We start from the raw sequence: 14,465 nt of genomic DNA on the forward strand, positions 1-14,465 counted from the left end.
ACTTATAGCAACCTCTCATGGTAGGTTTGGTATTCCAAATGTAGAAACAAAGGCTCAGAAGAGTTAAGTTACTTGTCAGAAAACAAGGCAAAATTTTGACAACCTTTTTTGATCTACTTGTGCTCACAATTGCAATATTTAGAATAGAGAAATACTGGAAACAGACCAAATATCTAACTTTAGAAAAATGACTAATTTCACACATTAATAAAATGAACTTCTGAGCACCCATTAAAATAATAGTATGTGGATGACATATATCTGAAATGTTAAGACAAAAGAACAAAACTATGTGTGTACATACTAATTACAGTTGTATCAAAGCAAATGTATATACTTTCACAAACAGAATCTGTTCATAGAATAAAATATTTTTAGGTTATTTATTCTGCAATGTTGCTCAAGTGACTGAGTATAATAACATGTCTTAATAAGAAGAAAAACCAGTAGTTATCAATATAACCTGTTTTAGGAACTAGAGTGAATGAATGCTCCTTCCTTCCTTCCTTCCTTCCTTCCTTCCTTCCTTCCTTCCTTCCTCCCTCCCTCCCTCCCTCCCTCTCTCTCTCCTTTCTTTTCTTTTCCTTCCTTCCTTTCTCTCTTTCCTTCCTTCCTTCCTTCCTTCCTTCCTTCCTTCCTTCCTTCCTTCTCTCTCTCTCTCTCTTTCTCTCTCTCTCTTCCCTGAGATGGAGTCTCACTGTCACCCAGGCTGGAGTACAGTGGTGCGGTCTCAGCTCATTGCAATCGCCACCTCCTGAATTCAAGTGATTCTCCTCCCTCAGCCTCCCAAGTACCTGGGACTACAGGCGTATGCCACCATGCCCAGCTAATTTTTGTATTTTTAGTAGAGACAGGGTTTCACAATGTTGGCCAAGTTCGTCTCGAACTCCTGACCTCAGGTGATCTGCCCACCTCGGCCTCCCAAAGTGCTGGGATTACAGGCATGAGCCACTGCACCCAGCCTGCTCTTTCCTTTTAAAAGACAAACTATTCACTTCCTAGAGCCATGAATCTTGATGATGGTCTTATTAGGATCATCTGGGAAACAATTTTAGATCACACAAGACCTCCCTCAACCACTAGAGATCCTGGCTCGTTAAAAGGAACCCTACAGCAGTGCTCTGGAAAAGGCTGTCACTTGTCAATGACTTCCCTAAAATGTCTCTGGTAAAGTCTCTAGCATTCCATATAATTCAGAGCCAGGACTCCTCAGACAAGTGTGAAACACTTCTCTCATCCTCTGACTCCCAAAACTCTGATCATTCCATTTTGGTAGAAAGGACCTTTTAGTTTGACCATATTCCTCAGGTAATTAGGAATCTCTGTCCTAAGGAATATATCCATGATGTTTTTGGCCCTTTCCCCTATTTTCTCACCTGCCACCTCTTTACAGATTCTGATTTAAAGTCTCAGATACACACTTTTAGGCATCTCATTGAAGTTTCTTCTTGCTCAGTATAGCAATCATTGGATCATATTTTATTATTTAAAGAACACTATATTGAGGGGCAAATAGCAGAAAAAATTCCTGAAAAGCAAGTACCTGCATGTTGACAAGTTTGAAGTACACCCCTTCCTTCTTCATCAGTTCGCTGTGGCTTCCTTGCTCCACAATTACTCCATCCTCAAACCCAGCAATGACATCTGCATTTCGGACCGTAGACAGTCGGTGTGCTATCACAATGGTGGTCCGGCCTTCTCTGGCCTAAAAGAACAAAAATGTGATGCATCAGGGTTACAGTATTGGCACACTGTCAATTAACATGCACAGTTAAGCACTTGGACGAATGCTGTTTGTAGATGATTAGAGAGTAGTTTATACTCCAGATCTTTGTGTGATTATGGCAAAGGCATCACTCTTGATGAAAAATTAAAGTCAGACTTGAGTTTGGGACCAGACAAGTGGCTAACCCCTTCAGTAGCAGGATGGATGATTTCTCCAGAAACCCATGGTAGTGTCAGTGTTTACTTAAGAAAAACAGGGGTTTGATCCTTCTTCAGTGTTTTCACACTTGTCTGAGAATCCCTAGCTCTAAGTTATATGGAATGTTAGAGACATTACCAGAAATATTTTAGGGAAGTTGTTGCCAAGTGACAGCCTTTTCCAGAGCACTGCTGTAGGGTCCCTTTTTAGGAACCTGATCGTAACTGATTCTGATGAACTGAAAGCAGGCAGTTTAGGTGAAAATGTACCTTGGGATCAGGACTTAAAATTATGGTTCAAAACCATCCAAAGCATAATCTCTGGAGTAAGGCAAGTAACTTTGCTCTTTAACAAGTGCACTAGGTGATTTTTATGCATGCTAAAATCTACAAATCACCTGTCTAACTAGTTTAGTGGCCTCATATGTTTGCTTGGTGGATTTATAAATGGGCATTTAAATCCTAGATAATGCCAATAAAAGTATTGATATTATGTCATTAGTAATAGCTACTCTTTCTGACACTCATTAGCCCTTTTACCCAATAGCTTAAGATCAGTCCTACTCTGAGACAATCAAACCACATCATTAGGATGGTTATTAGAGAATAGCCTAATTCACCTAAGTGGTTAACATATAAATTAAAAATGAGAGGCTAGATTCATAATAGGCAAAAAGTGGAAACAATCCAAATATTCATCAGTTGGCAAACATAAAAAATGTGGTATATCCATACAATGGAATATTGTTAGACCATAAAATAGAATGCATTTTGATTCACGTCACAACATAGATGAACTTTGAAAACATTGTGCTAAGTGAAAGAAGCCAGTCACAAAAGATGACACATGGTATGATTTTATTTACGTGAGATATCTAAGAATAGGCAAATTCATAGAGACAGAAGGTAGATTCATGGTTGCCAAGGGCTAGAGTGAGGGTGGAATGCAGGGTGACTGGTTTCTTAATGAAGTGGTGAAAATGTTCTGAAATTCGATAGTGGTGATGGTTGCACAACCTTGTGAATATTCTAAAAACCCTGAAATTGTATATTCTTTAGGGATGAGTTTTATGGCATGTGATTTGTATATCAATTTTTTTAAGATAGCCATGAAAATTCTGAAAAAGAAGTCAATGAGAGGAATAATGAGAAGGAAATATCTCGAACAGATATTAGTACATAAAAAGCTACAGCAATTAAAATAGTAAAATCTAGGGAAAACCAGCATGTGAATGGGTAATTTGATCAACAGAACCAAATGGAGAGTCCAGAAATAGACATAAACCATTTAAGAATTTAATTATAATAAATATGGTACTACCTATTGGTGGAGAAAAGGTGAATTATACAATAAATGGTATTGGGACAATTGTGTAGCCACTTAATAAAGTAATGTGCTATTTCTATTTTAGTCCTTACATTAAAATAAATCCAGATGAATCAATTGTTTTTAAGTAAATATAAAAGAGAAAAATCACTGAAAAGAGAGAGAGGCTAGAACACAGCTCTCTTGGACAACATTTAAGACTATTCTTTCATTTTTAGTATATAAGCCCCAAAGAAGCACTCACAAATATTTACTTATATGGAAGCTGGGTTTAGTCCATATATAATAAAGCACATAAGAAATAATTTGATTACTATAATTATATTCACAATGCTAATAGTGATGAATAAATTGCTAACAATGACTATATTGTCATGATGATGATAACAGGTTGATGATATGTCAACATATATACACAAAGGAATTGGAATCAGATGCATGAGTGAATGATTGCTATGTGAAAGAAATAAAGTATGTGTTCATCAATTTAAAAGTAAGCAACTGTCACCTTTGACCAAGAGAAGTTGGCCAAAGTAGAGCTTTGACACACACACAAGAGTTTTTTTTTCCAGAGCTCCCAGACATCCTGATGATGACAGGACATTGGCAAATAAATATCCTAGATTTAGGTACACCAACTGTTATGAAATTTAGACCTTGGACTAATTTGGGATGTGCAGGGATGAAAGGCGGGCCTAAACAAAGGGAGGACTAATCTACTAGCCTTTCTGGAACTTTGGTAAAACAGCATCAAAATGAAACCTTTTGGAATCTTTTTATAAAAATCACCACAGCATCACCAATTTGGTTCTTTTTTTATTTTTATTTTTTTTGAGATGGAGTCTTGCTCTTTTGCCAGGCTGGAATGCAGTGGTGTGATCTTGGTTCACTGCAACCTCCACCTCCTGGGTTCAAGCGATTATCCTGCCTCAGCCTCCCGAGCAACTGGGACTACAGGTGTCCGCCACCATGCTCAGCTAATTTTTTTTTTTTTTTGTATTTTAGTAGAGACGGGGTTTCACCTTGTTGGCCAGGATGGTCTCAATCTCCTGACCTCGTGATCTGCCCGCCTCAGCCTCCCAAAGTGGTGGGATTACAGGGGTGAGCCACTGCACCCAGTCACCATTTTGTTTCTTTTCCTGTTCTTATATGATAACGCCATGATCAGGAGTGTGCGTGTAGGTATGAAACTGTATTGACTTTCTTTAAAAGAGTCAAAATACCAAATCTGCTGTTATATCTTTCTTCAAGATCTTATATTTAATAGCATTTTAATTATTTTTGACAAATAGTTGCTATCTGTAGAGTCAAAAGCTAATATGGTCATCACTATTAAAATTTATTTTAGGGCCGGGCGCTGTGGCTCATGCCTGTAATCCCAGCACTTTGGGAGGCCGAGGCGGGCGGATCAGGTCAGGAGATTGAGACCATCCTGGCCAACATGGGAAAACCCCATCTCTACTAAAAATACAGAAATTAGCTGGGTGTGGTGGCATGTGCCTGTAGTCCCAGATACCCAGGAGGCTGAGGCAGGAGAATTGCCTGAACCTGGGAAGCGGAGGTTGCAGTGAGCCAAGATCACACCACTGCACTCCAGCCTGGAGACAGAGCGAGACTCTGTCTCAAAAAAGAAATATTATTTTAATGTAGACATATTTTCTCAATGAGCTGGACCATCATATTCAATTTAGTAAATATTTGGCCTCTACTATCTGCAAGGCACTGGGCTGCTATAGAGATTCAAATATGAATCTTTTTATTAATTCTACCTCCTGGGGGTGGCATAAAAATAAGTAGCTAACTACAGTAAGCTGGTGCCACACAAGGAAGAACTGATCAATGTATAAAGGATCCACAAAAGAAAAATATTATTCTTCCAGGATGGGTAATTAGGTAGAAATAACAGTAGATATAATAGTAATATATCCTTATGGTCCTCAGAAGCAAGACTACAATTTATGAAATTCAACTTTTCATCATTATAAAGAAAGTTGGCTTGTAAGTTAGAGTGACTGGCTAACTGACTGATTGGTATCATCTTTGGGGATATAGTCATAAAGGGTTTATCTTTAAAGGTATGGTTTATTGTCTGTAAAAATATTAGCATAGTTACCTTGCAGTGTGGAGCCAATTAGTATAGATTATAAACTATGTTCATAGCAACTATGGCAGATTAATATGGCCACAAACACTTTGTGGCTTCTGCTGTACAGAGGTGGAGTCAATTTCTCTGCCTCCTCAAATCAAGGCAGGCCCTGTAACTTGTTTTGACAAAGAAAATGTAAAGAAATTGATTTCTACAATTTCTGGAGCCCAGGCCTCAAGCGATCTCACACAGCTCGTCTGTTTGCCATCTTCAGATGTTACCCTGGAACCGCAGTGAAAGGAAGTTTCTCTAGCCTCCTAGAGGATAACTGACTTCGGAGAGGAAAAGCAACCTGCCTTAGGCAACAGCTATCCCCAGCTGCCAGGCACGTGAGTGAAGCCACCTTGAACATTCCAGCCCAGGTGACCCTGAGCTGACGTAAGACTAGGCAAAACCAACAGAAAAACCACTTTACCAACCCACAAATTTGTGGGCAATACAAGTTTGTATTTTAAGCCACTAAATTCTTGGCTTAAAACAACTGGTACGGAAATTAGTAATTACACTGGGATGCTGCTGTAACAAAAACCTAAATAAAGCATGTGACATTGGCTTTGGGATTGAGTGGTAGGTGGTGGTTGAAAGGAAGGTGATAATATTGTTAGTGGAGACTGAAAGAAGAGTAAAGAGGATAGAAAAGGAGTACCTTCGTTATGTAACCTTGGAAAACTTGACAAAAATATTTCCTGCAGTGACTAGGAAGAAAGACATTTTATTTAATGAATCTGTACATCTGGCTGAGGAGATTCCAGACATCTCTAGGAGAGACAAGTGGATTCCCCTAGCTGTGTACAATGAGATTTGGGAAGAGAATGATCAGCTAAAGAATGAGCTACTTGGTTACAAGGAGAATTTAAAGACAATATAGCAGACCCCAGTACTCAGTTGGAAAGTGAAGTTGTTAGTCATCCAGTGAAATTAGGGCAAAAATCAGAGTGTGTGGGTGTAAGATTTTTAGCAAAAATCTCTGGAAGATTTTAGGCAGAGCCTAGTAGACACTTTCAGCTACACACACACACACACACACACACACACACACACACAAAGCCTTAAAAACTCTTTAAGAGTTTTCTGATGGCAGATTCACTTGCAGCCCAAAGAAGAGAGGGGCCTGATAAAATGTGGCACATATACACCATGGAATACTATCCAGCCATAAAAAAGGATGAGTTTGTGTCCTTTGTAGGGACATGGATGCAGCTGGAAACCATCATTCTTAGCAAAGTATCACAAGAACAGAAAACCAACACCACATGTTCTCACTCATAGGTGGGAACTGAACAATGAGATCACTTGGACTCGGGAAGGGGAACATCACACACCGGGGCCTATCATGGGGAGGGGGGAGGCGGGAGGGATTGCATTGGGAGTTATACCTGATGTAAATGACGAGTTGAGGGGTGCTGACGAGTTGATGGGTGCAGCACAGCAACATGGCACAAGTATACATATGTAACAAACCTGCACGTTATGCACATGTACCCTAGAACTTAAAGTATAACAATAATAAAAAATAAAAATAAATAAAAATAAAAATAAAAAAAGAAGAGAGGGGCCTGTCTCAAAATAAAATATATAGGCATAACTTCTGGGGCTTGAGTAAATGACAGCTAGATTCTAAGTAAACTCACAAAGTCTTTAAAAGAGTCCTTCAGCTTAGTCTAAAAGAGACTGAAAAAAGTACAAAAGGAAAAGGGCCCTAAATTTTTATGGGCAGAAACATGCTAAGAAAGCCACTCAGCTGCAGACAGACCATTTCTTATAAAAAAGGAAAGCCCTCTCAGAGGGAAGGTAAAAGACCCTGGAACTAAAGAGAACAATAGACTAGGGAACCCACTCCTGGGGAACAGAATCGGGCCTTAATCAAGAAACATTCCATTTCCCTGGAGTAGTGGGGTAATTGGCTGCATGTCAGAATCGCTGTGGCCAAGGACTGCTATGAGCTTCCTGTTTGAATGAGTATCTGCTATGATTATCGTGTCCCTGCACCGCAACTCTATGTTGAGAGTATGTGTTGATGATAACTTGTCTTTTTCATAGGTCTCTGGGTCAAGATGAGCTGAAAATGAAGACCCTCATCTGTATTAGACCACATGCACATCTTCAGACACTGGTCTTTGAGCCAGATGCTATCACTGTATGAAAATTTTGACAGTCTGAGGAAGAGGTGATCTTCTTTTGCATGTGGAAGAAATGTAAATAATTGTGACAGAGGGCATGTTGTAGAAGATTGAACATGGTCACAGATTTTTTACTGCTCACCCATTAAGAGGCACAGTCTGTTATCTCTCCTCAAATCTGGGCTAGCCTGTGACTTGCTGTGACCAACAAAATGAGTTCTGGAGTCTAATCCTCTGGACACTTCACGCATTGGTCTTTGCTCTCTGGGTACACTGCCCTGAAACTTTCATGTAAGGAAGCCAGGTTAGCCTATTGTATGAGTGTGAGAAGTCATATGGAGAACTGAGATGGCCAGCCAACAGCCAGCATGTGAGTGAGGCCACCATGGACCATTTTAATGAAGCCAGCCCTCCAGGTAAATGCAGCCATGTGCTCAGGTGGAAAGAACAGGGGATCTACTCAGCCAATACATGAAAGTGTTTTAAGCCTGGATTCACGATGGTTTGTTACGTAGCAATAGGTAACCAATTTAACAACCAAAATAATAATAATAATAATAATATTTGTAATGGTAATCACCATAATAATAGCAGCAGCCAACAATATCAAGTGTTTCCTATGTGCTAGGCATGTGCTAATAAATTTACATGTAGTATCTTGGTTATTCTTTAAATAATCCTATGATACTATTTCTGTCCCCTCTTCCCCCATTACTTTAGACATGTCTCAGGCTTAGAGAGGTTAGTTAATGTGCCCAAGGACACAGCTAGAAAAGAACAGAGCCAGGACTCCAACCCCAGCCTAGCATCAAAGCCTGCACCCTTAACCATTACCCTAAGCTGCTAATAGCTTTTCTTGGAGACTTTATAAAGTTATGAGTGGTTCATCAGCTATTTTTAAAGTAAATATATAAAAGGTTATCAACTAAGGAGTGTGCTATGATCCTATGGAACACAAAGAAACTGCTAAAATTGAATGAAGTGACTTGTCCAAATACATACTAAAACTTGTGAGATCACAGTTTTTCTGGCAGAGGTCATATTATGAAAAGCAATACATACTGGTCATCTCCAATAATTCTATTATTTTAGCACAGCAAGAACTAATATTGTATATTGAATATCTGTATCCTGGAAATGATTGGAACCTAGACTCCAGGGCTCAATAGGACTCTTCCTTGTTTTTGATTTTTTTGGTAAATATATCTCTCATTCTACCCAACTCTACTCTAAAAAGTCTATGTCAATACATGAATGTCTAATTATATTTTTAAGTTAGAATTAATAGTTTAACTTATGCATGTATTACTTTATAATGTCCTGCTTTAAGTAACTTCAGAATAACCAGCCATATACCAGTCTCATATGCATTGTATTTTGACTCCTTCATATCGTGATTTAATATACACAAAAGCAATATAATTCAGTGCAAGAATTTGTAAGGAATAATTATTATTATCTTATTAATCATTATTAAATTATATAAAGTAAGTCAATATATTGGTTGGGTGCAGTGGCTCATGTCTATAATCCTAGCACTTTGGGAGGTTGAGGCAGGATGATCACTTGAAGTCAGGAGTTTGGGACCAGCCTGGGCAACATGGCAAAAACCCATCTCTACCAAAAATACGAAAATTAGCTAGGTGTGGTGGCGCACACCTGTAGTACCAGCTACTCAGAAGGCTGAGGTGGAAGGATGGCTTGAGCCCAGGAGGTGGAGGTTGCAGGGAGCTGTGATCATACCACTGCACTCCAGCCTGGGTGACAGAGCAAGACCCTGTCTTAAAATACAACAAAAAGAGTCAAGATATTAAGCTGATAAACCATGAAGCATTAACTAACTACAGTTTACAGCATACAAGGGAGTTCTGTTAACTTAGGATTCACATATAAATTTTCCTGAGGAAATAAGGTTCATGCAGCTTGTCTCTTAAATTGTAAGAGGTGGTTCCGATAGAATTCCTTAAGGAACTTACACATGTTATTGCTAAACTGTCTTAAATCAAATATATTTATGATATTTATGTGTTTGAAACTAATTTATATGGTGTCATCTGACTCTGGTATTTACATTGTGTTGTTAATACAGATGACATCAGCATTACCCCAAAAGTGCACTAAGATAAGGTCCTTTCTGTGATACTTCAACTTAGTAAAGATGCTAATGAGAGACTTAGAAATATCTGAGCTGGACAGATGAACTCAGCACCCTTAAAATGAATTGCTTATTTATATGCTTCGACAAGTACAGAGTTGAACTTTATTTCCAGAAAAGTACCTGGTCACCTACATGAATAGATAAAGATTATGTGCCTACAAAATAGGGTGAATATTTTGAATTAGTTTGCAGCTGGACCAGTGTCTGGGTAACCAGATTTAAACATATATATATATATATATATATATATATATATATATATATATATGTATATGTATGTATATGTATGTATATGTGTATATATATATATTTATTTTAATTTGACTACTTTTGGTCAGAAGCAGTCTTGCAATAGCCCATGTGCAAGAAATAAACAAAACTAAATGGCTTGTTGCACAGACCTGGATCTGGGCTCACTGCACCATGGTCAGAACAAGTCAGTATCATTCACCTCTCTCTGAAGACAATGTAACCTGACAGAAAGGAGAAATCAATACAGCTCCACAAGGTAGCTGCATTTGCCCTTATGTTACTGTTTCTCAATCCAGGCTCCGGAAGCATTGGCAAGAATTTTTAATAGGTTTCAATGTGGTGGTCCTTCAGCTGTTTAGGGTCTACTGACCTTATCCAGAGCTGCCTGTACCTCAGCTTCGCTTTCTGTGTCCAACGCTGACGTGGCCTCGTCCAGCAGGAGGATCTTGGGGTTGCGAACCAGGGCACGTGCAATGGCGATTCTCTGTTTCTGCCCACCACTCAGCTGGGCCCCTCTCTCTCCAACCAGGGTGTCGAATTTCTACCACAGAAAACATGGATCAGCTCTTGAAGTAACTTAAATTTAAAAAGGCTGGGAATTCTATAGAACTACATAAAGACAACATGGAGCTTTGTCTTAACTATTTTAATGTATCATAAAGTATGATAAGATAAATGAATTCTGAATTATAAAAACTGACATATTCTGTATAAAATTTTATATTACTCATCTACCAGGCTATAATCCTTTAACTCCTAACTGAGTCCTTCAGGGGACTTGCCTAGCAAAGTTGGACAATCATGCATCTGACTTAGCTAAACCTTTGAAGAACAAACTCAGTCCTATGAGGTGAAATTCTAATTTCAAGGACAACTACATTATCAGAGGTTTTACCTGTGGTAATTTCATGATAAACTCATAGGCGTTGGCCTCTTTGACAGCTTTCTTTATCTCATCCATGGTTACATTTCCACGGCCGTAACGAATATTTTCAGCAATTGTGGTGGAAAACAGCACTGGCTCCTGACTCACCACACCAATTATTTCCCTCAGATAGCTCACATTAAAGTTCCTAATATCCTGCCCATCAATGTTAATCTGAAAGAAAGAAATATTTCATATTAGGTATTTAACCATCTAATAGCTGAAGTATCAGGACCATTTATGAAAAACATCCTATCTAATATTTAACTTAGTTCAGTGTTTAGAAATAATAATTAGAAATAAACAGCAATATGCAAGAACAAAAATAAAAATCTTCTGCTCTCTCCTGATATTTATTTTCATATATACAGTTTTTTTCATGGAAGGATTATTTGTCATAAACTATTTTGGGTTTTATGTTTTTGGCATACCATTATTTTTATGTTCCAATATTAAATTTAAATAAAAATGCATACTTACCTTCCTGGTCTACATATAATTTTGATGGCATTATGATATTTTGCTATTTATTTTTTATTTTTTGAGATGGAGTCTTGCTCTGTTGCACAGGCTGGAGTGCAGTGGCGCCATCTCTGCTCACTGCAAGCTCCGCCTCCCGGGTTCACGCCATTCTCCTGCTCAGCCTCCCGAGTAGCTGGGACTACAGGCACCAACCACCACGCCCAGCTAATTTTTTGTATTTTTAGTAGAGACGGGGTTTCACCGTGTTAGCCAGGATGATCTTGATCTCCTGACCTGGTGATCCGCCCGCCTTGGCCTCCCAAAGTGCTGAGATTACAGGCGTGAGCCATCAAAAACACAGCTGATGTTTTGCTATTTTTTACATACTATAATTTACTTTGTTTCCAATCCTTTCAATATTTGGCTTCCTTCAATATTTATTGCAAGAGTAGAAAATTACTAAGTTGAAGATTATGATTTATTTTTTCTCCCTTGACAACAATTGCCTACATGTACCATGACTGCATTTGCTGGCATTTGTTGCTTGTTGATAAAAGGCTAAATAATTCTCTTAAAACATTTTAATAATTTACAATGTCAAACAGGAATATATAAATATATCTGTTTCATTGTAATTTACTAGCACTGGGTTTTATCATTTTAATCTGTTTTCTTCCAATTAATAGGTATGAGGTGATAGCTTATATCTGTTTTCATTTGTATATATTTATAAGTAAAGTTGACCATTTCTTGAAACTTTTTACAAATCTGTTTATATTCCAGAGAGTCACATGTTCATAATGAGCAGAGTTGCCTTCATATATTCATATTAACTTCTGTAATAATAAATATAATACTTTTTCCATATATAACAAATCTTTTGCTCCAATTTATTACTTTATTTTTTTCCTTTTTTTAATTTTTATTTTAGAGACAGAGTCTCATTCTGTCACCCAGGCTTTGGAGGAGCATAGTAGTGCAATCATTGGTGTAACAATAGCTCACCGCAGCCTTGAACTCCTGGACTCAAGTGATCCTCCTGCCTGAGCCTCCCAAGTAGGACTATGGGTGTGCACCACCAGGCTTGGCTATTTAAAAAAATATTTTGTAGAGACAGATTCTCATTAGTTGCCCAGGATGATCTCAAACTCCTGGCCTCCAGTGAACCTCCCATCTCAACCTCCCAAAGTGCTGAGATCACAAGCATTAGCCACCATGTCAGGCCTTTATTGCTTTCTTTTATCATAGTTTTATCGGAAAGAGGTTTCAGGAACAACTGAATTAATCAATTATACCAGTGGGCACTTTTTCCATTATTTCAGCGGTAAGAAAATTATTAAATCATGATGTTCACAGTGAATATCTCTGAGTTTCAGAATTTCTGAAGATCTTTTTTTCTGTTAACGTATGTTTTCTTTAAAAATGTGAATTGTTTCAATAATAATTTAAATCCTCAATGGTTGGTATTTTACTAGGTTCTTTTTAAAAAGTAAAATATTTACACTTGAACCAACCCAGAGTTTACTTTAGTAAATGAGAATGGGCCTATGTTCCCCCATAGTAATATCAGATTTTTCTAATAACATTAATTTTCTTTAATTAAATAAATAGTTCCACGTATTATAGAAAATTATATATTAATTCTGGAGATCTCTGTTCTTCCCAATGCCTTTTTATGATTTTTGGTTTTGGCATGTCATTATTTTTACTTTTTACCTTATAATCTTCTGTTTTTGCAATTATTGAATTATAATCCATTTTAATATCAGATAAACTCAATGCTCTAAAGTTGGGACAAATGAGGAAATTCTGAATATAGTTTGTGGACTTGAATTGCATTAATGTTAAATTTACTGATTTTTATCATTGTTTTGTGGTTATCTAAGAGAATGTCCTTTTTAGAAAATATATTCTGAAGTATAAGGGTATACATAATACACATACACACACACACACACACACACACAGAGAGAGAAAGAGAAGATGATAAAGCGAGTGGGTCAAAATATAAACAATCTAAATCTGGGTGAAGGATCTGTGAGTTCTCTAGTTAAAATTTTCTGTAAATTCAAATTTATAACAAAACTTTTAAACGGCAAAAAACATACCCTAGGCTATTACTGTCCCTGTGTTTCCAGAAATTTCTCAAGAGACTAGTTTCTTAAGAGATCATTCCACTTTCCCCCTTTGATATTCCAAAGTTTAAGAAAACTCAACTGTCTTGGATGAATTTAATTGCTCTCCTAAAATATCTGGTGACCCTAATTGTCATCAATTGTTGCCAACAATTGCTATATGGAATATGTTTGACCAAACCCAATAACTCGTTGAAAGTAATCCTCTCAGTGGTTTGTAGACTGCTTTGCAGTAATTTAATGTGTTATGAAAGCTTAGTCAGAACAGAGGAGAGCTTTGTCCAGCTTCCACAGCTTTTATGACTTTCATTTAATACATTTGTGAAACCACCCCAACGGTGTGAAGGCATTATCCATAGGCATTGCCATTTTGTAGGCTCTTTACCAAAACTGGATTCACATGCAAATTTGTTACTGAAAAGCCAATCTCAAAGGGCCAATTTGTATCCAGCTTCCCACTCTGGAAAGCTTGGTTCTTCCCACTTACCGTGCCCTCGTCAGGGTCATAGAGCCTCTGTATCAGCTGGACCGTTGTGCTCTTCCCACAGCCACTGCTTCCAACCAGGGCCACCGTCTGCCCACTCTGCACCTTCAGGTTGAGGCCCTTCAAGATCTGTAAGGCAAATGAGAAAAAAGAACACACTTCACAACAAAGCCCTAAAATGGGAATAGTTCAATTCAGTTTGAAAGTTGAAAAAAAAAAATCAAATAAGGGAATATAACCCCCAAAGGAAAAGGCACATAAGTATCAAAATAATAGAGACTTTATTCTTTAAAATAATTCAACAATCAACCTCAGTTAGGAATTCCTATAAATATTACTTGCAGTACCTTGACGTTAGCTCGAGAAGGGTAAGAAAAGTGAACATCATTGAACTCCAAATTCCCTTTGATGCTGTCTGGTTTGTGTCCTCTCTCTGAAAAACTGTCAATTTTAGGATTCTAAATAAAACAAAATTTAATGACTATTCCATCATAGTACAAACAAGTTGCATTTTTAAGGAATATGATTCAGCA

The 14,465-nt window shown here is 37.7% G+C and overlaps 1 protein-coding gene across 4 annotated transcripts in view; it reads right to left on the reverse strand.

Annotated features, from left to right (window-relative positions):
- ABCB4 (ATP binding cassette subfamily B member 4) overlaps positions 1–14,465 on the reverse strand; it is a 71,462-nt gene that overhangs the window by 29,725 nt on the left and 27,272 nt on the right. For all 4 annotated transcript variants that reach the window (XM_009203514.4, XM_003896372.5, XM_009203515.2 and 1 more), the window contains 5 exons: positions 14,280–14,390; positions 13,936–14,061; positions 10,822–11,025; positions 10,297–10,467; positions 1,544–1,705 (listed from right to left, as the gene is read on the reverse strand). In XM_009203514.4, the coding sequence (XP_009201778.3) occupies positions 1,544–1,705; positions 10,297–10,467; positions 10,822–11,025; positions 13,936–14,061; positions 14,280–14,390 (774 nt within the window). The remainder of the gene's footprint in view (positions 1–1,543; positions 1,706–10,296; positions 10,468–10,821; positions 11,026–13,935; positions 14,062–14,279; positions 14,391–14,465) is intronic.

This window comes from Papio anubis, chromosome 4, assembly GCF_008728515.1.
Source record: "Papio anubis isolate 15944 chromosome 4, Panubis1.0, whole genome shotgun sequence".
Lineage (NCBI taxonomy): Eukaryota > Metazoa > Chordata > Mammalia > Primates > Cercopithecidae > Papio > Papio anubis.